Source organism: Cetorhinus maximus, chromosome 22, assembly GCF_964194155.1.
Source record: "Cetorhinus maximus chromosome 22, sCetMax3.hap1.1, whole genome shotgun sequence".
Classification (NCBI taxonomy): Eukaryota; Metazoa; Chordata; class Chondrichthyes; order Lamniformes; family Cetorhinidae; genus Cetorhinus; species Cetorhinus maximus.
Genome location: NC_135900.1, coordinates 27,356,406 through 27,380,486, shown reverse-complemented (window position 1 = coordinate 27,380,486; position 24,081 = coordinate 27,356,406). Strand labels below are relative to the sequence as shown.

Here is a 24,081-nt window from a genome sequence, read left to right as displayed (position 1 = left end):
CCATTCAATAAGCACCTAATAAAAGTACATAAGAATTCCAGTGTACTAAACCAGTTCCCCATTTTACAGAATTGTTAATCTTTAGACATGCAATTACAAAAAATAAACCAAAGGCATCAATGCATAATTCATTAGCACCACACGCATCAGTGAGCTCCACTGGCCAAAACAAAATTGACATTCACAGACTATTGATCTCTGATGTATAGGACTGCCATTTACATCAAAGCCTTAAGTGTCTCTGGCCACCTCAAGCATTAGAGTGCAGTACTAACACACCAAAAGTATTTCAAATGACTGCTTGCAGGAAACAAAGCACCAGTCTGGGGTGCACATTAAAGTACAGTTCATGTACACGTAAGCATACACGAAGTACCAATCTGTAGTACAGATATAATGACTGAATCTAAAGTATCAGTCAGTGATACACATACACTCAAATGAGCAAAAAAGTAGTCTTGGTACACAATTAAGCAAAACTCCAACATAAAATTCCAGTTTTATATAAAAAAAGATTTTAAATATTCTACAAATCAATACATGGACAAATTTTGGGGATGTTCAAATCTCTTCATATTTCTGTAAAATGCATTCTTCCTCCTACTAAATTAAACTAATGGGTTATAAATGGACAGGAAGAACAAAAGTCATCATTCCCAGTACAGAAATTGTCACAGAACAAATTATGCATCAGGATCCAGCTGTTGTGCGTTTACTTTCAATGTAGACTCTAAAAGTCGGAGTTTTGAAAAAGTTCTCTCATAGATCAGACTTCACCAAAACTCATTCTAGACGAGAAATTAATGCAATAATGGATCAACTTTTCTCAGCTGATAAACTGATGCCATTGCAAACAAAAGAGAGATTCAGGCATTATTGAAGAATGCATAAAAAGTACACTGACCATTTGAAGCATGCAGAAAGCAGTTTGATTGGTGGCAAAAGAGAATAATGCAAGTTGGCCTTTGACAGAATATTTGCTGCTTAAATTAGATTTCTTAATCAAACATATAATATGATGAACATTGCTGTTACAATGATAAACACTGAAATGGAATCTATGGAATGTGTACAGTGGTCAGAGGGGAGAATCTGAAATGCAATTTTCAGATTAGATTTGTATTGTCATCACATGTTTTCTAAAGTGTAGAGTAATTATCTACTGAAATTTCCATCAAATAGCTATTTAAGTTCCACAGGAAATCACAATAGTACATAGCTTTTGAAGGCAGAATTAAGAGCAGCTGATGCTTGTGTAATCAGCCTTCACATACCATGGTCCCTGCTCCCCCAACCCACCCACAAACAGCATTTATGCAGCATGTGTACTTTCTTCCAGCTACCTAACCAATATCATCCTGCTGCCTTGTAACCTTTCTTAATGTTTCCCCCAATTCCTGTTCTAAGTCTTTCAATCCCCTGAAGCCTTGTGGGATGTTATCTTATCTACAGTGTACTATGCAAGTGCGAGTTGTTATGTGTATCAATTTCGAAACACAGCGTCAAGTAACACTGATGCTTTCATGGCTCCACCAATCACCAAAACAAAACTAATTTATTATGGCGTTCCCTGAACACATGGCTCCAATTAAAGGAACTAATAGGAAAGCAGTGATCGTCGATTGTGGCACCACTACTCAAAAATTCAAGAACGCTTCATTTTTTTTTGCGCAATAGCTTTTTGAGGGATATATAAAATAGCTTATAAGTGATATAGTTTTTCCAACTTTGGGAGCATCTAGGCATGCTAAAATGAGCTTTTCTAATTCAGTACATTCCTATTAATTTCAGTTGGACCCAATTTAGTAGTTTTTAGTGGTTTATTCTACCTTTACTTGAAAAAGTTAATTGAATGTAAACTATAATAAGATCAATAAAACAAACCTAGCAAGGCATTAGCGGTGCACAGGATAAAATCATCTTTTGAATTCAAGCTTTGTATTCCAAACAAAACACATTTTACAGAACGTACATTTTGGAATGTCCCATGCAGTATCAATGCATTCATGGAAATAATTTGTCATTCCAAGAAATTGGAAGTACCAATCTATGATTTAAGAACTGTGCCAACCATTTTAATATAATAAATCTCACAAAGCAGAGTTCTTTAACTATTGTTTAGCAAGCTGAAACAAAACAGTAGACAGGTGAACAGACATTTTTTTCTCCTTTTTTTCTTGCAAAAATCACATAATAAAGGTGAATGGCATGAAGTTTCCTGAAAGAAAACATCTTGGGAGTAAAATTTAACATTTATATTCCAAGTTCATTCAGCACACCAAAATCCTTATTGTATACCTATACACAATCTACTTCTACAAATGCATTGCCTTTTAAATACTGCTGAATTGTGTGTGGTATAACAAAATGTTCTGTGTAATTTACACTATTTTTTTTCCACTTTAACTACAAGGACTTTCTGGGTTAACTACTAAAAAAGCAACAATAAACAAAAACTAGAATTTCCACGAAAGTAAAAATGAATTCATAAGCTTAAAGCTCAAAGTACAGATTTTCTTTTTGCTTGCGTACTGACTGAAATTTCAGTGCATAACATCAATACAAGAATTAAAGATTCCTTCTTTGGAAGAAAAGATTTAGGTAGTGTCCATTGACTCCAAGCTCGTAGAAGACGAGTCCTTTTGGATGCTCTCAAAGATGGCTGCCAGCTCAGGGTTGGAGCTTATCTGAGACTGAAACTCACTCATAAGTGGACTTTTCTCTGCTTCTGGAATGGTCAGTAGTGCTGCAACTGCCCTCATGGCCGAGCGTTTCAGTTCATCTTGCTTCTCAAACTCTTGTTTGACCGAGTTAGCTTTTACCTAGCAAATCAAACCATTAAAATCTTATGAGACTTTAAAATCAATTTTTTTGGTTTTTTTTTGGGAACAATTTTATAGGCTGACAAACTTAAAGAATTCCACAATTTTGTATAGGTTGGAGGGAATAGGGAAAATAACAGGTAATAAAATTGAAATACTCCTTTGTTTTTCATGTTCTAGACGATGCCTGCTTGATCTCATTATGCAACTCTGGGCATCATAAACTGTAACAAAAATCTGTCACTTTTTTTAAACAAATAAACTGATCCACTAACAGGAAATATCTGAAACCAAGCCAGAAAACTATTAGTGTAACTATCTCAGTTTTCACAAAGACTAAACATCTACAATATTAGCCAATTTTAAACATCCCGTTAAACATCTAGGAACAAAGGAGTAGGCCACTCAGCCAATCGAGCCTGCTCCGCCATTCAATACGATCATGGTTGATCATCCACTTCAATGCCTTTTCCCACACGATCCTCATATCCCTTTATGTCACTGGTTTTTAGAAACCTGTCAATCTCTGCTTTAAACAAACTCAATGACTGAGCCTCTAAAGCCCTCTGGGTAGAGAATTCCAAAGATTCACAACCCTCCGAGTAAAAAAAGTTCTCCTCATCTCAGTTCCAAGTGGCTTCCCCCTTATTTTGAAATTGTCCCCTGGTTGTAGACTCCCCAACACCTTACCTGCATCTACCCTGTCTATCCCTTTAAGTATAGTGCATGTTTCGATTAAATCATCTCTCATTCTTCGAAACTCTAGAGAATACAGGCCCAGTTTCCCCAATCTCTCTTTATAGGATAGTCCTGCATCCCGAGAACAAATCTGGTGAACCTTCATTGCACTCCCTCTATAGCAATAATATCCTTCCAAAGGTAAGGCGACCAAAACTGCACAAAGCACTCCAGTTACAATCAAACCAAGGTTCTATACAATTGAAGCAAGACTTTGCTACTCCTGTACTCAAATCCTCTTGCAATAAAGGCTGACATATCATTAGCCTTCCTAATTGCTTGCTGCACCTACATGTTAGCTTTCAGTGACTTATTGAAGAGGGCACCCAGGTCCTTTTGTACATCTACATTTTATAATCACTTACCATTTAAGAAATACTCCGCACATCTGTTCCTCCTACCAAAGTGGATAACCTCACATTTTTCCACATTATATTCCATCTGCCATGTTCTTGCCCACTCACAAAGTCTGTCCAAATCCCCTTGAAGCCGATTTGCGTCTTCCTCACAACACACATTCCCACCTAGCTTTGTGTCAACCGTGAACTTGGAAATATGACATTTGGTCCTCACATTCAAACCATTGATATATATTGTGAACAGCTGAGCCCAAGTACTGATCCTTGCAGTACCCATTAGTCACAGCCTGCCAAAGTGAGAATGACCTGTTTATTCTGACTGTTTTCTGCCTGTTAACCAATCCTTAATTCATGCCAGGAAATTACCTCCCATCGCATGTGCTTTAATTTTGATAAAGTCCCCACAAAGGAGGGTTATCAAAAGCCTTCCGAAAATCCAAGTATACTACGTCCACCAGCTCTTTTATCAATTCTGTTAGTAATATCCTCAAAAAATTCCAACAGGTTTGTCAAACATGATTTCCCAATCATAAATCCATGTTGACCAACCCAAGATCATCATTATCTAAGTGTCCATTTATCATATTCTTTTTAATAGATTCTAGCGTTTTGCCTACAACTGATGAAGGACCAATAGGTCTGTAGTTCCTGCTTTCTTGCTCCTTCCCTTCTTAAATAGTGGGGTGACTGACATTTGCTACCTTCCAATCTGCAGGAACCATTCCACAATCTATAGAATTTTGCAAGGTGGTCACCAATGCATCCACTATATTCATAGCTACCTCTTTGAACACTCTTGGAATGTAGAATATCAGGTCCTGGAGACTTATTAACCTTCAGTCCCATTAATTTCTCCAATACAGCCTTCTTACGAACACCAATTTCTTCGTTTTGGATCTCTAATTCTGGGAGATTTCTTGCATCTTCCTCAGTGAAGAGAGACACAAAGTAATCATTTAGCTTCTCTGTCATATCTCTATTCCCCATTAGAAATCCTCCTGACTCAGCTTGTGATGGATGTCTTAGCAAACTTTCCCTTTTTACGTACCCAGAGAAGGTTTTACAATCTGTTTTTATGTTTTTTGCTAGGTTACATTCATATTCTATTCTCACTTCCTTTAACAGTTTTTTGGTCCTCCTTTGCTGTATTCCAAAATCCTCCCAATCCTCAGCTTTACTACTATTTCTGGCAAATTTATAGGCCTTTTCTTTTAATATTATACAATCCTTAACTTCCTTTGTTAGTCACAGTTAACTGGCTTTTCTTTTTGGGTTTTTGAAGGAATGCATAGTTGCTGTAAGCTATGTAATAATTCCTTAAAGACTATCCATTCCCTATGTACCGTCATACCTTTTAATGTATTTCCCAATCCACCTCATACCTTCATAATTTCCTTCGTTCAAATTTAACACCATGGCCTCAGATTGAACTGCCTCACTTTCAAACCACGTAGAATTATATCATTTTATGGTAACTCATCCCTAAAGGTTCTTTTACAATGAGATTATTCATTAGCCCTTTCCTGTTTCATAATATGAGATCAAAAATAGCCAGTCCTCTAGTCTCAACATACAGCTCTAGGAAACCAACCCTAAAGCAACTATTTTGTTCCCACTGTTCAATGCAGATTTTTATTTTTTAAAAAAGCAAACAGATGTATCAAATGTCCCAATCTTACTTGCCAAAGTATGCAACTTTGAGCTGCAAATAAAGATCCCATAATATGGCAAGATATTATTGTCATCATATGGAATAATTTGCAAGTCAGCAACAGTGCATATTTTGTATTACTGAGAAGCATGCAATGCAAGTCAAATTGGCGCTTGTTCATGTTTCGGCCTTGAGTGGGAGCTTGGATCCAGTTTGCCTGCAGTCAATATGAAGCCATCCTTTTTGAAACTTTTTTAAAAATTGAATATTCCTTAGCACTGTCCATTGTACTGGTTTACTTTTTAAAGGTTAAAACAGTCCTGCCAGCATTTTACAAACATTGAAAACATTAACAATTTGGCACCAATTTCTAATCCAGTTACTTCACCAACAAAATATCTGTGAACAAGATGTCAATATAATGTAAAGTTACAACATGACAGGAAATAAAATTTCTAAATTACTAAATGTATTTTATTTTTAAATTCTAGTATATACTGAATATAAATTGTTGAACACATTTTCCACAATAACTACCTTCAAATTGAATTCTTTTAGCATTTGAAAAAAGCGTGCATGCCAAGGTGGCCCTATGCTGTAAGCCAGAAAAAATGGTTTTATTCCAAGTAACCCTATTAAATAATTCCTTCGAAGAACACTAAGTTAGTGAAGGATTTTCCTGGTTTAAAAAATGCAGAAATCTAATTAGCTCCAAACACCAATATTTAATTTGAGCATTATCAAAGCGCCTTTAATGCAGTGCAAGTAAATGGTTATGACACAAGGTAAGAGCTTACAGTGTTGGGGGTAATATATTAGCATGGATAGAGGATTGGTTAACTAACAGGAAGCAGTCAGAATAAATGGGTCATTTTTAGGTTGGTAAACTGTAACTAGTGGGGTGCCTCATGCATTAGCGCTGGGGCCTCAATTGTTTACAATTGATATTAATGACTTGAATGAAGGGATTGTAGTCAAAGTCGCTGACGATACAAAGCTAAGTAGGAAAGCAAGCTGTAAGGAGGATACAAAGAGTCTGCAAGTGAATGGACTAAAATTTGTCAAATTGGAGTATAATGTGGGAAAATGCGAGGTTGTCCACTTTGAGAATTGAAAAATTGAATATTACATAAATGGAGACTGAAGAATGCTTCGGTATGGAGGGATCTCGGTGTCCTCATATATGAAATCACAAAAAGTTAGCATTCAAGTACAGTAAGTAATTAGTAAGCCAAATAGAATGCTGGCCTTTATTACAAGGAAAGTCTTATTACAACTATACAAGACATTGGTGAGACCACACCTAGAAGTGTACAGTTTTTGTCTTCTTATTTAAAGAGGCTAGAGGCTAGCAAGTTTATTTGCAACAGCTTCTCCCAGGCCCGCAAGGAGTTTGGTATGACAATCAGCATCAGGAAGACCAAAGTTATGGGCCAGGATGTAGAGATTCCACCTTCAATAAACACTGACGACCTCGCTGGAGGTCATCAACAGCGTCACATAACAATTACTGGCAACTTATCCCTTGATGCCAAAATCAGCATCAGGATTGCAAAGGCCACAGCTGTCATGACAAAGTCAAGTATGGATTGAGCAAGCTAACCGAAAATACAAAGCTCCATGTGTGCCAGAATTGTGTTCTCAGCACCCTCCTTTACAGTAGCGAGGCATGGACAATTTATGCAAGCCATGAAAAGCCGCAGAACAGCTCCTCAGATGAATATTGGGCACCACCTGACAAATCAGAGTGCTGAATATGGAAGTATACCATTGTACAGCGATCCCCAGCATGTTTGCCCTAGAGTCAGTGATGAGTCTATTGGCCGGGCCATGTGAGCTGAATGGATGAAGGCCACATTCCCTAAGACAAGTTCTATGGCAAGCTTGCTATTAGCACAAGACCAACAGGTCACCCACATCTGCGGTACAAGGGCATCTGCAAACCTCAAATTGACCGGAATCGATACATGGCAATCCTTGCTGCTGACCAGAATGCCTGGAGACAAGTGGTCAGGAGAGTGTAGAAAAAGCAGAGGACAAAAGAAATGAGCAGGTGGCAGAAAAGAGAACCTGCCGGAAGAAAAAAAAACATCAGTCGACCTCTGGCCCAACACTATTCATCTATGCCAGCTATGGAAGGGGATTGGCCTCGACAATCAGAACAGACAATGTTCAACACAGAAGTGACATAAACCCTGGGCACAGACCGTTGTCTCCCGAGATAGATGGATGTCAAAAATACTATCATTGAAGACAGTTCAGAGAAGGTTCACTGGGTTGATTCCTGGGATGAAGGGGTTGTGTTATGTGGAGAAGTTGAGCAGGTTGAGCTCATACTCACTGGAGTTTATAAGAATAAGCGGTGAGCCTATTGAAACATAAAAGATTCCAAGGGAGTTTGACAAGGTAGGTACTGAAAGAATGTTGCTCCTCAAGTAGGAATCTAGAGCAGAATCTAAGAATTTTAACGGCACAGGAGGAGGCCATTGGGCCAATCAAGTCTGCACCAACAGGGGAGAGAGTTTCAGAATATGGGGTCTCCCATTTAAGACAGAAATAAGGAGGGGTTTCTTGTCTTGTCTCGGTGGGTTGTTAGTCTTCAGAATTCACTATCCCAGAGAGCATTGAAGGCTGTATCATTCAAGATATTCAAGGTTGAGTTAGCCAAAGCTTATGGGAGGCCAACAGGAAAGTGGAGTTGAGGCAACAATCAAATCAACCATGATCTTAAATGAATGATAGAGCAAGAAGCTGAATAGAGTACATATAACCTATTAACTCATTAGCTCCTTGCTGCATTGAGTACATGAACAAATCAGGTGAGAATCAGATTGCACTCAAAGTACAAAAGTGGATATCTCAAAGGCCTAAAAATAGCCTAGTAACAAGTGCACCTTTTGCATAGCCATCTAAATTATATATTGAATTTCAAAATATATACCTTAGTTGTACAGGTAGCACGTAAAGGTTCCACCAGCCTGTCCAATCTCTGTAGAACTGCACTTGGACAAAGAGTGGATAATCGTACTAACATCAAGAAGGTCAGCATCTGTTAGGTTAAAAAAAAGCTTCAACAATAAACCAAATTTCTATCTATTATACTAAATGCAAGCTTTCATTTTTCCAAAAAACAATATAACCAGCCTTCAACATACTTTGGTTCAAATTTTTTAAAATGCTGGAAAAACTCAGCGGGTCTGGCAGCATCTGTGGAGAGAGAAGCAGAGTTAAAGTTTTGAGTCCGTATGACTCTTCTTCAGAGCTATTGAGAAGTAGAAATGTGATGGATTTTATACTCTATAATGGAGGGGGGCGGGGGGGAGAGGGGTTGGAGCAGGTGAAGCAAGTTAGAAGGAGAATTGACAAATATGTCAAGGTCACAAAGCAAAGGGACTGTTAACAGTAGTGGTGAAGACTAAAGAAGGTGCTGATAGTGGCATAAAGGTAAGAGCAAAATGTGTTAAGAGCAGTACAAGGGTCAGTGCTCTATGAAAGCACAATGTAGAAACCAGTGGCAGGTGGCTCTGTTGGGGGGGTAGCGAGGAACGAGGATTAAAAAAGAAAGTTAAATAAAAAATAAATACATTTTTAAAATTAAAAGTAAAAAAATGAACAATTGGATGAACAAAGGTAAAGATGGAGGAGAGAATTCATAGTCTAAATTTGTTGAACTCAATGTTAAATCCAGAAGGCTGTAAAGTGCTTATTCGGAAGTGAAGCACTGCTCCTCCAGTGTGCATTGGGCTTTACTGTCTCAGGCCAAGGACGGACGTGTGGGCATGAGAGCAAGATGGTGTGCTGAAATGGGAAGTGACAGGAAGTTTTGGGTTATGCTTGCAGACTGAACGAAGGTGGTCAACCAGTCTGCGTTTAGTCTCCCCAATGTAGAGGAGCCCCATTGGGAGCAGAAAATACAGGAGACCAAAGTAAAGGAGGTGCAAGTGAAGTGCTGTTTCACCTGAAAGGAGTGCTTGGGGCCTTGGACGGTGAGGAGGTAAAGGCACAGGTGTTGCACCTTCTGAAATTGCATGGGAAAGTGCTGTGGGAAGAGGATGAGGAGTTTGGGGTGATGGAGGAGCAGACCAGGGTGTCACTGAGGGAACAGTCCCTATGGAATGCTGACAGGGGGGTGGGGAGGACAAGATTTGTTAGTTGGTGACATCATGCTGGAGGATGATCCTTTGAACTTGGAGGGCTGGTGGGGTGAAAAGTGAGGACAAGAGGGACCCTATTATGGTTCTGGGTCAGAGCGGAAGGGGTAAGGACAAGGACAGCAGTGCGGGAAATGGGTCTTATCAACCCAGATCTTCTTGCCGCTTGCTATTTCAACACACCATATTCATCTTATGCCCACATGTCCGTCCTTGGCCTGTTGCAATGTTCTAGTGAAGCCCAACGCAACACAAATTGGAGGAACAGCACCTCATTTTAAACATCCCTATTTTTTAAATTTTTTATACTTTTTTAAAAATCCTTTTCCCCTCCCCCAACATAGTGCCATCTGTCACTGGTTTCTACACTGTGCTTTCACAAAGCACTGACCCTTGTTCTGCTATTAACATTCTGCTCTTACCTTTATGCTATCAGCACCTTTTTTAGTCTTTAATACTACTGTTAACGCACCCTTTGTCGTGTCCATAACATCTTTGTCAATTGCTTCTTAGCTCCCGCCTATCCCTGACCTTCCATCTTGCTCCACCCCTTCTTAAACAGTATAAAATCCAATCACATTTCTACTTCTCTTGAGCTCTGAAGAAGTCATACGGACTCGAAATGTTAACATTGTTTCTCTCTCCACAGATGCTGCCAGGGGCCAGGCCTGCTGAGTTTTTCCATCTTTTTTGTTTTTACTTCAGATTTCCAGCATCCGCAGTATTGTGCTTCCACATCAGTTCAAAATACCTGTATCTTTAATGAGCACACAAAAATGTGTGATGGTGGGTAAACCCATTGCACAATATGGCCTTGAGCCATGTCTGAAAGATCTACATTTGGTCCATAATACTGCAATGAGTTAGGAGACCTCTAGCTGGACTGGGTATGCTTGGTCTCAAGTGTCCCTCTGCTAAGGCGAGATAGTTGTGCAGGTGGGGGGGGGGGGGGATGGTTAAACAACCAGAGTTTTAGGCTCTTTCGGACCCCTTCTGGAAATTGTGCGTGACTAAATATTTGGCAAAATGTGTAATAATTATGATGTCTCCTAGGTAAGAACTGACCTGCAGTGTTTTTTTTTTAATTTAGCTAATTGTTACTGAACAACATAATCTGCATTCATGTTATTTACCTTGATGTCATAATGGTCCTTCAATCCATCTTCAACATGGTTCAGGAATTCAAATATGTCTAATCTGTCAAGACAGCTATCCAGAAGTGTGTACATGCATTCAAAAGCTGCTTTCCTAATATCTAAACCATCATCTACAGTATGCTTGAATGGTCCCATTTCCACCTTACAAGAAGAAGAGAAACAAAGTGATGAGATATAGTTAAAATGTAAAATTTATAAATCCATTTTTAAAAAATTCATTCACGGGACGTGGGCTTCGTTGGATGAGTCAACATATATTGCCCATCCTTCGTTGCCCTTGAGACGGTGTGGTGAGCTGCCTTCTTGAACCGCTGCAGTCCATGTGGTGTAGGTACACCCACAGTGCTATTAGGAAGGGATTTCCAGGATTTTGTCCAAGCAACAGTGAAGGAACGGCAATATATTCCTAAGTCAGGATGGTGAGTGACTTAGAGGGGAACTTCCAGGTGGTGGTGTTCCCATCTATCTGCTGCCCTTGTCCTTCTAGATGATAGCAGTCCTGGGTTTGGAAGTGCAGTTGAAGAAACCTTGTTGACTTCCTACAGTGCATCTTACAGATGGTACGCACTGCTGCCACTGCGTCGGTGGTGGAGGGAGTGAATGTTTGTGGATATGCTGCCAATCAAGCGGGCTGCTTTGTCCTGGACAGTGTCAAGCTTACTGAGTGTTGTGGGAGCTGCACTCATCCAGGCAGTGGGGAGTATTCCATCACACTCCTGACTTGTGTCTTGTAGATGGGGGACAGGTTTTGCGAAGTCAGGAGATTGATAGTGGGGGATTCAGTGATGCTAATGCCATTGAACATTAAGGGGCGAAGGTTGGAGATGGTCATTGACTGACACTTGTGTGGCACAAATGTTACTTGCCACTTGTCAGCCCAAGCCTGGATATTGTTCAGGTATTGCTGCATTTGGGCATGGACTGCTTCAGTTTCTGAGGAGTCGTGAATGATGCTGAACATTGTGTAATCATCAGCAAACATCCCCACTTCTGACCTTATGATGGAAGGAAGGTCATTGACAAAGCAGCTGAAGATGGTTGGGCCGAGGACACTACCCTGAGAAACTCCTGCAGTGATGTCCTGGAGCTGAGATGACTGACCTCCAACAACCACAACCATTTTCCTTTGTGCTAGGTATGACTCCAACCAGCAGAGACTTTTCCCCCCGATTCCCATTGACTCCAGTTTTGCTAGGGCTCCTTGATGCCACACTCTGTCAAATGCTGCCTTGATGTTAAGGGCAGGCACTCTCACCTAACCTCTGGAGTTCAGATATTTTGTCCATGTTTGAACCAAGGCTATAATGAGGTCAGGAGCTGAGTGGCCCTGGTGGAACCCAAACTGGGCATCAGTGAGCAGGTATTGCTAAGCAAGTGCCGCTTGATAGCACTGTTGATGACCCCCTTCTATTACCTTACTGGTGATCGAGAGTAAACTGTTGGGGTGGTAATTGGCGGGGTTGGATTTGTCCTGCTTTTTGTTTACAGGACATACCTGGGCAATTTTCCACATAGCCGGGTAGATGCCATTGTTGTAGCTGCACTGGAACAGCTTGGCTAGGGGCGCAGCAAGTTCTGGAGCACAAGCTTTCAGTATTATTGTCAGTATGTTGTCAGGCTCCATAGCCTTTGCAGTATCCAGTGCCTTCAGCTGTTACCCGATATCACGTGGAGTGAATCGAATTGGCTGAAGACTGGCATCTGATTCTGGGGACCTCCGGAGGCCAAGATGGACCATTCACTCGGCATTTCTGGCTGAAGATTGTAGTAAATGCTTCAGCCTTATCTTTTGCACTGATGCGCTGGGCTCCTCCATCGTTGAGGATGGGGATATTTGTGGAGTCTGCTCCTCCAGTGAGTAAATTGTCCACCACCATTCATGACTGGATGTGGCAGTGCTGCAGAGCTTCGATCTGACCCAGTGGTTGTGGGATCGCTTAGCTCTATCCCTTGCTGCTTATGTTGTTTGGCACGCAAGTAGTCCTGCGTTACAGCTTCATCAGGTTGACACCTCATTTTTAGGTATGCCTGGTGCTACTCCTGGCGTGCCCTCCTGCACTCTTCATTGAACTAGGGTTGCCCTTGCTTGATGGTAATGGTAGAGTGGAGATATGAGGTTACAGATTGTGTTCGAGTACAGTTTTGCTGCTGTTGATGGCCCACAGCGCCTCATGGATACCCAATCTTGGGTTGCTAGATCTGTTCGAAATCTACCCCATTTTGCATGGCGGTAGTGCCACACCACACAATGGAGGGTATCCTCAATGTGAAGGCATCTGCACAACGACTGTGTGGTGGTCACTCCTACCAATACTGTCATGGGCAGGTGCATCTGCAGCAGGCAGGTTGGTGAGGATGAGGTCAAGTATGTTTCTCCTTCACCACCTGCCACAGACCCAATCTAGCAGCTGTGTCCTTTAGGACTTGGCCAGTTTTGCTGCTACCGAGTCACTCTTGGTGATGGATATTGAAGTCCCCTACCCAGAGTACATTCTGCACCCTTGCCACCCTCAGTGCTTCTTCCAAGTGGTGTTCAACATGGAGGAGCACTGATTCATCAGCTGAGGGAGGGCAGTACATGGTAATCAGCAGGAGCTTTTCTTGCCCATGTTTGATCTGATGCCATGAGACTTCATGGGGTACCAAAGTCGATGTTGAGGACTCCCAGGGCAACTCACTCCCAACTGTATACCACTGTGCCACCACCTCTGCTGGGTCAGTCCTGCCAGTGGGACAGGACACACCCAGGGATGGTGAAGGAGGTATCTGTAAGGTATGACTCCATGACGATGACTATGTCAGGCTGTTGAGTCTGAGAGACAGCTCGCCCAATTTTAGCAATAGCCCCCAGATGTTAGTAAGGAGGACTTTGCAGGGTCGACAGGGCTAAGATTGCTGTTATCGTTTCTGGTGCCTAGCTCAATGCCAGGTGGTCCGTCCGGTTTCATTCCTTTTTTGTGACTTTGTCACAGTTTGTCACAACTGAGTGGCTTGCTAGGCTATTTCAGATGATATTTAAGAGTCAACCACATTGCTGTGGGTCTGGAGTCACAAGTAGGCCAGACCAGGTAAGGACGACAGATTTCCTTCCCTCAAAGACATTAGTGAACCAGATGGGTTTTTACAACAATCGACAATTGTTCCATGGTCATCATTTGACTTTTAATTCCAGGTTTTTACTGATGGGACTTGTGGCGGGATTGGAACCTGGGTCCCCAGAGCATTACCCTGGGTCTCTGGGTTAGTAGTCCTGTGACAATACCACTACACATTTTCAAATCAAAATACAAACCTCTCTTATTAATTCCTTCCTAACTTTTGTTTCATTATAAAGATGAGGAAGAACAGTATCCAAGAGGTCCCTGATTAGCGATGGTTTATTATGTGCAGCTGAATTGAAAGTAACTAAAGCTACTCTTCTCACATTGAGATCTGGATCCTCCAATGTTTTCAGGAAATCACCTGAAACAGTAATTTAAATAAAAATTACTAAATAATTTACGTATCATTATTTTGTTTTTCTAAATCACCAGGGCACCATGCAATCCTCATAAAAATTAATTCTTGTCAAGACATGATCTACAGGTTCCCAAACCCTCACACAAATGGTCATTCTTCATGTCCAAGGCTGGACAACAAATGTCAGTAGACTATTAATCAGCGGAAACATAATAGCCCAGCCTAAAACTGGCTTCACCCAATATTTATGCATGTAATTTAGCCAACAGGCATAAATACACTGACATCACTGTGAAGCTTAGCATTCCCACATCTGCCACCACCAGCCCCCGCCCCGTCAACCTCCCATCCTCCCTCAGGGTACTGAAGCCAACTGTAGCATCCTAACTGCTTCCAAATCAGCATCATTAAGCTCTGCACAAAGCTGGAATGAATCTGCAGTCTTCTGTTTTGAACAGCTTCATTCCCCCCGTGAAACTCTTTACCCTTTAGGCTTCATGGGGAGCTTTATTTCTTGAAAATCGCTTAAGTACTGTTCACTATTCCCCAGCTGATGGGATACACACAGGTTACATAGAGCAATGGTAGTTTGCACCTATTATCACCACTTACTCTTAGGCCCAACTTAATTTTAATATGTCCAAACATTAATAAACATTTCAATTTTAATTTCGTTTTAATACCAAAAGGAATCATGAATGAACAGAAACATATTTACCTATGCAGTTCTTTAATAAAGGATCTATTGGCTGTGGGTGATCAGAAATCGTAAACTTCACAGCTGTAACCACAGAGCTTCGAGCATAGGAAGATCCTACAAAAGAATAGCAAGGTTAAAGCACACCACAGACTGAATAATACAAGACAGAATAGAGATTCCAGTTCAGTCTCTCTAAGATTTCTATTCTGAGCTCAGAAAAATTCCAAGGCACTTAACAAGAGCGTTACCAAACAGGATTTGACACTGAGCCACATTAGGAGACATTAGGGCAGGTAACCAAAGGCTTGGCCAAAGTAGTAGATTTTAAGGAGTGTCTTAAAAGAGGAAAGATGGGTAAAGAGACAAGAGGTTTGGAGAAAGAATTCCAGAGCTTCAGGGCTCAGCAGCTGACGGTATGGCTGCCAATCATAGAACAAATAAAATCAGGGTTGGTCAGAACTGAGGGAAGCGTAGATATCTTGCAGCACTGAAGAGAGAGAGAGAGAGAGAGAGAGAGAGAGAGAGAGAGAGAGAGTGAGAGAGAGAGAGAGGCACATGGCCATGGAAGGATTTTTTAAAATGAGGATTCTAAAATAGGGGTTTTTTTTAATCAGGAGCCAATGGAAGGCTGATGGGTGAATAGGACTTGGTGCAAGTTAGGACACAGGCAGAGTTTTAGATGACCTCAAGTTTTTGTAGGGTGAAAGAAGAGAGGCTGGTCAGGTGATGCTTGGAATAGCACCACATGGATGGGGGTTCCAGCAGATGAGTTAAGGCAGGGTGGGGTTGGCGAGTCAGGCAATGCTGCAGAGGCGGAAATACAGTCTTAGTGATGGCATGAATGTGTGGCCAGAAGCTCATCTCAGGGTCAAATACAACAACAAGGTTGCAAATGGTTTGGCACAGCCTCAGATAGAGTCAGTGGCTTGGGAAAAGAGTTTATGGCAGTTACCCAAGTACTACAGCACTCTGATCATTAACTTCCCCTTTTTGATTTGATTTTCCTTATCCCTCTCCTCTCATTTTCTTTTCAAACATAACTCTTTTTCCAAACACTGGCCAGTTTTCCCATAGTACCAGAGTTGAGTACATTACACCATGAGGTAGTATTGATGACTTTCTGCATAACCACAGTGCAGTAGTTGGTTACACAATATTATCTTACAATAATTACAGATCAAAAGAAATTCTATTTTTTCCTTAAAGTTGCTACGTAACAAAAGTAGTTATTAAAAGTAGTACTTGATATTAGAGTTCCATACTAACTCTAAACACATTTTTAAATATGCTACATGTAAATAACCTACCTGATTCCAAGTATCCTTTAAGTCGTGGTAGTAATGTTTCTGGATCTATCAGAGTAAGTTTGCCCAGGCATTCTGCAACAACATTTCGAGTTCCTTCTTCTGCACACTCACAGTGTTTCAACAGCAAATTCCAAATGTTTTCTACATATGGTTTGAGACCTCCAACTGAAGAAGAGCTAATAATCTCTTTCAGGGAATGTAAGAGGAGGTATTGCCTTTTTGGTTGACTCGTTATTTCTTGTAGAACAAAAGGCAGGTATTCAGGAAGGTTTCCAACACTAATGCTTCCAAGGGCATAGGATGCTGCAGATTTGACCTCCTCACTAGAGGAAGAGAAAGCTTCTAAGATTACAGATTTAAGCTCAGTTTGCCCACTCAAGTCTATATGGTGACCAACCTCTCCAAGAGACAGCAAAGCCAAGAGACGGATAGAGTCAGTAGATCTAGAATTCTTCACATCCTGGATAAACTGCCCAACCACAGCTGGTCCTTCTCTGGGGCAGGCTCGGGTAAGTGCTGCTACACACTTGGCGATCGAGTAATAGGACTGCTTGTGGGTCAATGCACTGCTCTGAGAATAAACTGGACCAGTCAGCATTCGCAACAACTCCATATAACCTAGGTTGGCAGTTCCAGTCCCAACAAGAGCTTGGAAGAAATATAACATTGCACTAAGAGCTCCTCCTTGAAGTAGTGGCGACCGTACCAGCCCAATTAGCTCAGTAAGAATTGAGCCACTGACTTTTGAAAGAGAAGATGGGTGCACCTTGGCCAAGGTTGTAAGAAAGCTTATAGCCATCTGTGACACATGCATGTCACTTTCACTAATAAGAGGTGGAAGCTCCACTAGGACTGCTTCAATCATGGCAGGTGTCAGGCTGTCACTATAGTTCTTGATCAAAATGTCCAAAGCAGAAAGGGTACTCAGCTTCAGTGCTCGTTGGTTTTTCCTCAAGAACGAGGCTAAAATTGGTACTCCCTCACCCAGCACTGGTCGCAGGTCAATTTTGAGAGAAGATCCAGCAATTAATGTCAAGGCTTTCACTGTTGTAAGTCTAGTAATTTCATTCTTCAGCCTCTCCAAGAAAATCTGCAGTGTGCTGGATAAGTCACTGCCTAAATGATCCCCAAGATTACAAATGATCTGTCCCATACAGGAGATAGCTCTCTCCTTCACTTCTTGATCAATGTCTGCAGCTTTCAAACGCTTGACAGTACAAGTGAATAAGTCATTAATGTATGGAGCAGCATCAAATGAATATAAGTGATCTACAGGCCTAATTACTTTTACAAGCTGCTGAGTTACAAGAAGGGCTTCTGAAGTGATCTTGTAGAAAGGATCACCCACGCAAGCCACGACTGGTGGAACTAAAGCTTCTACGTGAGGATGGAAGACCTGAGGTGAGTGGTTGCAAAGAATAACATACAAACATGAGAGAGCATCAATCTTTAGATTGGACGAACTGGATTTGTCATTCAAGGAAAAGATTATTCCTGCAAAACAAAAAACATAAAAAAAGTGGTAATGGTGTGGGATAAGTTTAATTTTTATAAACAACCTAAATTACATTTTCTACTTATAACATATCAAGCAACTGTCCGATTACAATTTTACAAAAAGACAAATGGTTTACTAGGGAATAAATGCATAAATTTCATCTTTTTTAAAAAATGGGTATTTGCTATTTCTGGAGTAAGTAGATTTACTGGCTTAAAGATTGTTTTTTGCAATCAATCTTGCTTCAATTATCCACTGCTGACAATACACAAATCATATGCAAAGCAAATATGAATACTTTATGCTTAAAGTTTAGTTTAGAACTATTTTGTAAATGTATTATACTCTATAGAATCAAACACTAACATGCAGTATTGAGAGGGAGGAATATTAACCAAGATTCAGTTCTCCAGTTTCGATTTCCCGTCTCTTCAGCTGCCACACAATGTCTGTTTTTAAATGACTTCTCCTTACATCTACCTTTTTGGGCCATCAGCTTTTAAACAGCTTTCCCTCTATCCCTTCAACAACAACATATAATCATATAGTGCCTTTAATGTAATGAAATGTTCGAAGAAACTTCATTGGAGCATTACGAAACAAAGTATGATACCAAGCCACATAAGGAGATGATGGCCCAGATCTTCCAATCCCAACAGTGCCGGAACCAAGACGTTTGCTGCAACAGAGGGTGGCAATTGAAACAAAAGTCCAGAGAGCCAATTTATGCCCAAACACAGAACTGCAAGTATGCTAGAAATGGCTCCGTGGGAGCCCACACACTCATTGTCCCCCACCAGGACCTGTGAACAAATTTAGATTTAAAATCTACTCAGTAGCACAGCTCTGAGTAAATCAGGTGGAGTGTCAAAGCACTCCAGCCAGTAGCAATGGCTATCCCAGCACTGCTCAACACTCCACCCACCCCTCCCCCACAACAATACTCACTGTTCACCCTCCCCCACAACAAAGGTCACCACCCTCTCCTCCAACAACAAAGTTCATCTCCTTCTCCCCACAACCCCATCTGGAATCCCTGATTCCTCAATCTGACTGATATCAGCAGAGTCAGCACTGTCAGGGAAGGGTCGGGGGGGGTGATTATCATCGGGGTTGCTTGAGGGTGGGGGTGGGCTACTGAACAGTGCCGTGTCAGGATGTGGGTTTTGGGGGGGGGGGGGGGGCGCCTTACAAAAGGCAGGTCCATTTAAAATCTCTAAAATTCAATGAGCTGATAGCTGACTTCAAGGGGCATGTCTTCAGTTCATGACAAAAAAAAGGGACATGGCTTGGCTACATTGTACTTCGCCACAAGGCCTCTCAATTTAGCTCGTTGATGGGTCCAAGCTGAGGCTGGGACGGCAAAGTACAAAGGCTCCCAGCGTAGGTAAAGTTGAAGTTTCAAATGGGGTCAAGCAGCTTGCGCTCCCACTGTGCTGCTGACTGGTCAGTTGACCAAAAGCTTGGTCAATAAAGTTTTAAGAAGTATCTTAAAGGAAGAAATCAAGATAGAGAGGCAAAGAGGTGTAGGGAGGGAATTCCATAGCTTGGGGCCTAGGCAACTGAAGGCACAGCCACCAACGGTGGAGGAGTTATGACTGGGAATGCAGAGAGGCCAGAATTAGAGGGGTGCACATATCTCAAAGTTGTGGGATTGGAGGAGAATAGAGAGATACGGATGGACAAGACTATTGAACGATTTGAAAAAACACAATGAGAATTTCAAAGCCAATGCTTGACCTGGAGCCCATGTAAGGCAGCTAGCACAGGGGGAACGGATCTGCTGTGAGATAAGACAGAGTTTTAGATTACAAGTTTACGAGGGTAGAATGTGGTAGACCAGCAAGAATTACATTGGAATAGACAAATATAGAGGTAATGAAGGCATGAATGAATTGGCAAAAGGAGTAACTGTGATGTGAGCAAAAATATTTTCACCCAGAGGGTGGTTGAAGTCTGGAACAAACTTCCTGAAAGGGTGGTGGAGGCAGGTTCAATCGAGGTGTTCAAGAGGGAATTGGTTTGCTACTTGAAAAAGAGAGAATGTGCAAGGTTACGAGAATAAGGCAGGGGAGTAAGACTAGGTGGAATGCTCTTTGTGAGGCCATGCAGACGCGATGGGCCAAATGGTCTCCTTCTGCACTGTCAGGATGCTGTGATACTGTGATGAGGGTTTCAGCAAATGAGCTGGGAAGGCAAAGAGGGGCAACGTTACAGAGACTGAAAAACCCGTTCTTAGTGACGGCATAGATAGGAGGTTGGAAACTCAACTCAGGATCAAATTTGCCTTTCCTCATATCTATTCTTCTTTGTCAGTAATTGATTCTCTCAAATGGAAAACTCTGTTTTCTATTTTTCCTTGCTAACCCTGGCCCAATTCTGCTTTGCACTAATTTACCTTTCTATGCTAACGTTCCTGTCTGCCCCATTCCGACAGTACAAACCCTTACCTAAATATGGAGCTCTGGTAAAAGCAGTATTAACAAGAGCTGGTTAGTGAGAAATGAATATGATAAAGCTATTAGTATGAGCAAAGACGATTTCTGCATTTTCTGAATTACCGCATATTAGAACAACTTGATTTTACATAGCATCTTTAACCCAGTAAAATATTCCAAGGCATTTCACAGCGTTATCAGGCAGAATTTGACACTGGGCCACATGGGGAGAAATTAGGGCAAGTGACCAAAAGCTTAGTCAAAAAGGAGAGAGGTGGAGTTTGAACCTGGCAGACTGTCATTCATTAGACTGACTATACTAAAACAACTTGACATCAGAAGTTTCACATTCTAATAGAAATGTCAGAGATAAAAATCTTCAAAATTCTATTCTATAGCTTCAAATAAAATCTTAGAAAGTAGCATAACTGAAGAAAAAGCATCAATACTTTACCTGGAACAAGAACTGGTACATGCTGAGTCAAAGCACCAGGCAACACATTCACAAGCTCAGTCAACATGTGAAAGCAACACTGGCGGGTCTTCACACTTTTCTCTTTCATCTGTTTATGTAAAGCTTTAACAATGTTGGGAACCTTTAAAGAAAGGGATTCAAGCAGGATAAGAATTATGTATTCATTGTTTCCATGTTGTAAGATTTTAACACTATATAACTGGGTGAGAAAGAAGACTTGAAAGAAGTTACATGAAAGATCAAATGCTCAAGTACTTAAAAGATTATTGTATATTGAAGTTGAGAGGCATGAAAGAACCCAAGTCTCTCAAAATTAATCAAGTGCAGAGAAAATAAATTAGTTAAAGAACAGGAATACTCATTTTTTCCCCCAGTCACAACTAGTTCAGAGATCCTTTTCAAAGATGGAATACAATCTGTAGATTTTTTAAAATAAGAGCATATACTTCATCCAAATTAGGAAAACACACTTTATGCATTTAACATACACTATCCAAATGTCTCACAACTCACTAACAAAGACCTGTGCTTAAGGTTAAGGTCTTCAATCTAGTTTAACATGAAAACAAACTCAAAATAAAGACCGAGGTGCCATCAATGGAGAACACAGATGGAACAAAATAGGCGACTACACAGAAAAGTGCATAAATTTTAAATTATCACAGCATTTTGATGACGGAACGATAGATTTGAACTTCTTATCGTATCCACGGACAGTCTATACATGGCCCAGCCAGAACTGGATATATTTTTGCGCCTTGTTGTTGAATTCGGCAAGATCTGCAACAGTGCAGGGTCCCTCTAGCGATAGACGTTGCAGATATTGCATAGTCTGTGGCTCAGTTCCACATTTACAAGTTGTCAGGCAGGTTGTATACCCCCATTTGCTTAGTGACACCTTTGAGCGACCTACACCAGTCCTAAGTCTGTTAAGGCACTTCCAGGTTGCCCAGTTGCAATTAGCTCCTGGGGGAAGGCTTTCATCTTGTAGAATTTCCATTGCTGGGGGTTGTTCGAGACTGGCGAGCCGGTCTTTCCACAAGGTGATGCGGGCTTCAGATAGGATTGATTGTAATGGAACAACACTGTTCATGAAGCTCTTTCTTGACTTTAGGCGGCTGGGTGTAGGTGTATGACCATGTAGAGGGTGCCTCTCATCTGATGTTTGACGAAGTCGCTGTTTCTGGCTACCGTTCTTCTTATATCAGGGGGAGTAATACCCGCCAGGATATATAGGCTGTTGGTGTTTGTTGGTTTTAATCAACCTGCGATAAGTCGGCAGCTTGCAATCAGAACGGCATCCATCTTCTTAGCATGAGTAGATCTTTCCCATGCAGGGCAGGCGTATTCGGCAGTGGAATAGCAAAGAGCAAGTGCACCGGTCCGCAATGTTTTGAACTGGGAGATGTTTTTAAGAAAAGTTAGGCAGAACACTACTTCAAAAATATGACGGGAGCACAACATGAACATAGATTGTGGCTTTAAAGCAAACAGTGTTATCAAAAATGTGGCAGCTACAATGGTAAAAGCCATCTTCAAACTTACTTGATTCTGAAGCATAACTAAAGGGGTCTCCTCTTGTTCCATTGCATCTGGGTCAAGATGCCAGCTCTGGGCAGGCCTGGTCTGTTTGAGCAGCGAGAGATATGCATGGAAAACATCTGCTTTAACATTTTCTTCGCGCTCCTTGAATCTGGCAATCAGCGCAGGAGATACCGTTTTATAAAATTCTGGTAGCATTTCATGGCGAGTGCTGACCACACCATCTAAACATTTAGCAGCAGCACGTCGTACCTTCCAGCTCATATCATCATCATCACTGTACTCATCATCACTCCCTAAAACAGTAAAGGGGTGCAAAATTTATTAAGAATTATGAATGCCTTTCAAACACAATTGATACATAAATCAAACAAATACATAATGAAACAGAGAGAGAGAAATTCAGGCAGGATTTCTACTATTGATCACAATTAAGTAACTCATGCTAGAAAAGCACACACACATAGATGTCAGGCGAGGACAGAATCAAGCACAGTTGTGATGAATCCCATGATTAAATAACCCAACAACTCTCACTGTCTAGACTATAAAATCACAACTTAGATGAGCTACTGAAGGACTGAGTAAATGCCAACACCATGAAGGGGGAAGCAACTTTCTAAAATTATATAGTACACAAAAAACAACATTGCTGTTCTATTAACTGAGATAGCAATTTTTCCCTAACTACAAAAGTACATTCCTCAGTCTAGGTTGGCTCACACACTTGTTTACTTACAAGCTTATCTCACAAAGTGCTTAATACAAAAGGATAGAGTATCAATTACAAGTTTGTACCTTGATCATCATCATCTCCACCTTCAGATTCCATTGCAGCATCATCATCATCTTCATCATCATAATTGTAATTGGGGTCATAGGTTAAGTACCTCAGGCACAGGTTAATAATGGTAGTGACATGAAGAAAAACTTCCTTAGGGCACCTACGAATAATGACGATTGAGCAGTTGTTCCATTGACCAATTAAAGCCAGTAAACTAATAACATTTAGATCCAATACTTAATCACTAATAAATTAGCAGCTCAACTTGTCACTGGTACAAATTGTGTTAAGCATCTCCTATCCATAACTATGTAAGCCAGATCGAACACAATCGTTAACTACAGAAATAGACTAAGCGCTTTACATTTAGGTAAAGGTTCACTGCATCACAGACCTTTTTGGCTGCAATTGCTTTTCAATTTAAAATTACAAAATCAACATTACACCTTACCTCCTCACAAACGACTCAAAGGCTTGAATGCAATATTCTCTCAGTTCATCATCCTCAACACTGCAGAACTTAACGACTAGTGGAATGATTTTCTCCAGATATTCCCCTAAGGAGAAAATAATCAATCATTCAGAAATTCCCTCAAATAATGGCTTAAAAAGATTTATAAACTGGTGAAAGCATTTCAGAAAGGACACTAAATTCAGATTCCTGTTACCTATTCGGTGCCCTGCCTGTCTGCTAATAGCAGCAATACACTGAATATAGGTCCTAGTTGTAGACATAGATTCATTTTTGGCAAGCTCTGTCAACAAATGCTCAATCAGGTCAACAAAGACCAGGTTTCCACAGCTCATAACAAGGTGACCAAGAGCAATAATAGTTCTCTTTCGAACAGCAAGCCGGGGGCTGGTAAGCTGAGGAAGAAGGCAGTTCAAAATTGATGGATGGAAATTTACCAGCAGACCTCCTTGCCTAGAAAAAAAAATAAAAATATCCAATTACAGTTCCAACTTAAAATGGCCATCTTTGGTTAAACATTATTAAAGT

General features: G+C 41.0%; 1 protein-coding gene across 2 annotated transcripts in view; it reads right to left on the bottom strand.

The window, feature by feature from the left end:
- Positions 1 to 487: 487 nt before the first annotated feature.
- cand1 (cullin-associated and neddylation-dissociated 1) overlaps positions 488 to 24,081 on the bottom strand; it is a 40,134-nt gene continuing 16,540 nt past the window's right edge. The window contains exons 5-15 of one of the 2 annotated variants that reach the window (XM_078567974.1): positions 23,750 to 24,006; positions 23,533 to 23,638; positions 23,096 to 23,241; positions 22,301 to 22,593; positions 20,735 to 20,876; positions 16,345 to 17,838; positions 15,056 to 15,151; positions 14,171 to 14,340; positions 10,855 to 11,019; positions 8,512 to 8,619; positions 488 to 2,822 (exon numbers count right to left, since the gene is read on the bottom strand). In XM_078567974.1, the coding sequence (XP_078424100.1) occupies positions 2,598 to 2,822; positions 8,512 to 8,619; positions 10,855 to 11,019; positions 14,171 to 14,340; positions 15,056 to 15,151; positions 16,345 to 17,838; positions 20,735 to 20,876; positions 22,301 to 22,593; positions 23,096 to 23,241; positions 23,533 to 23,638; positions 23,750 to 24,006 (3,202 nt within the window). In that variant the 3' untranslated portion in view covers positions 488 to 2,597. Of the gene's footprint in view, positions 2,823 to 7,565; positions 7,641 to 8,511; positions 8,620 to 10,854; positions 11,020 to 14,170; positions 14,341 to 15,055; positions 15,152 to 16,344; positions 17,839 to 20,734; positions 20,877 to 22,300; positions 22,594 to 23,095; positions 23,242 to 23,532; positions 23,639 to 23,749; positions 24,007 to 24,081 lie in introns of those variants that run through there. The other variant, XM_078567975.1, reaches the window with a different exon arrangement.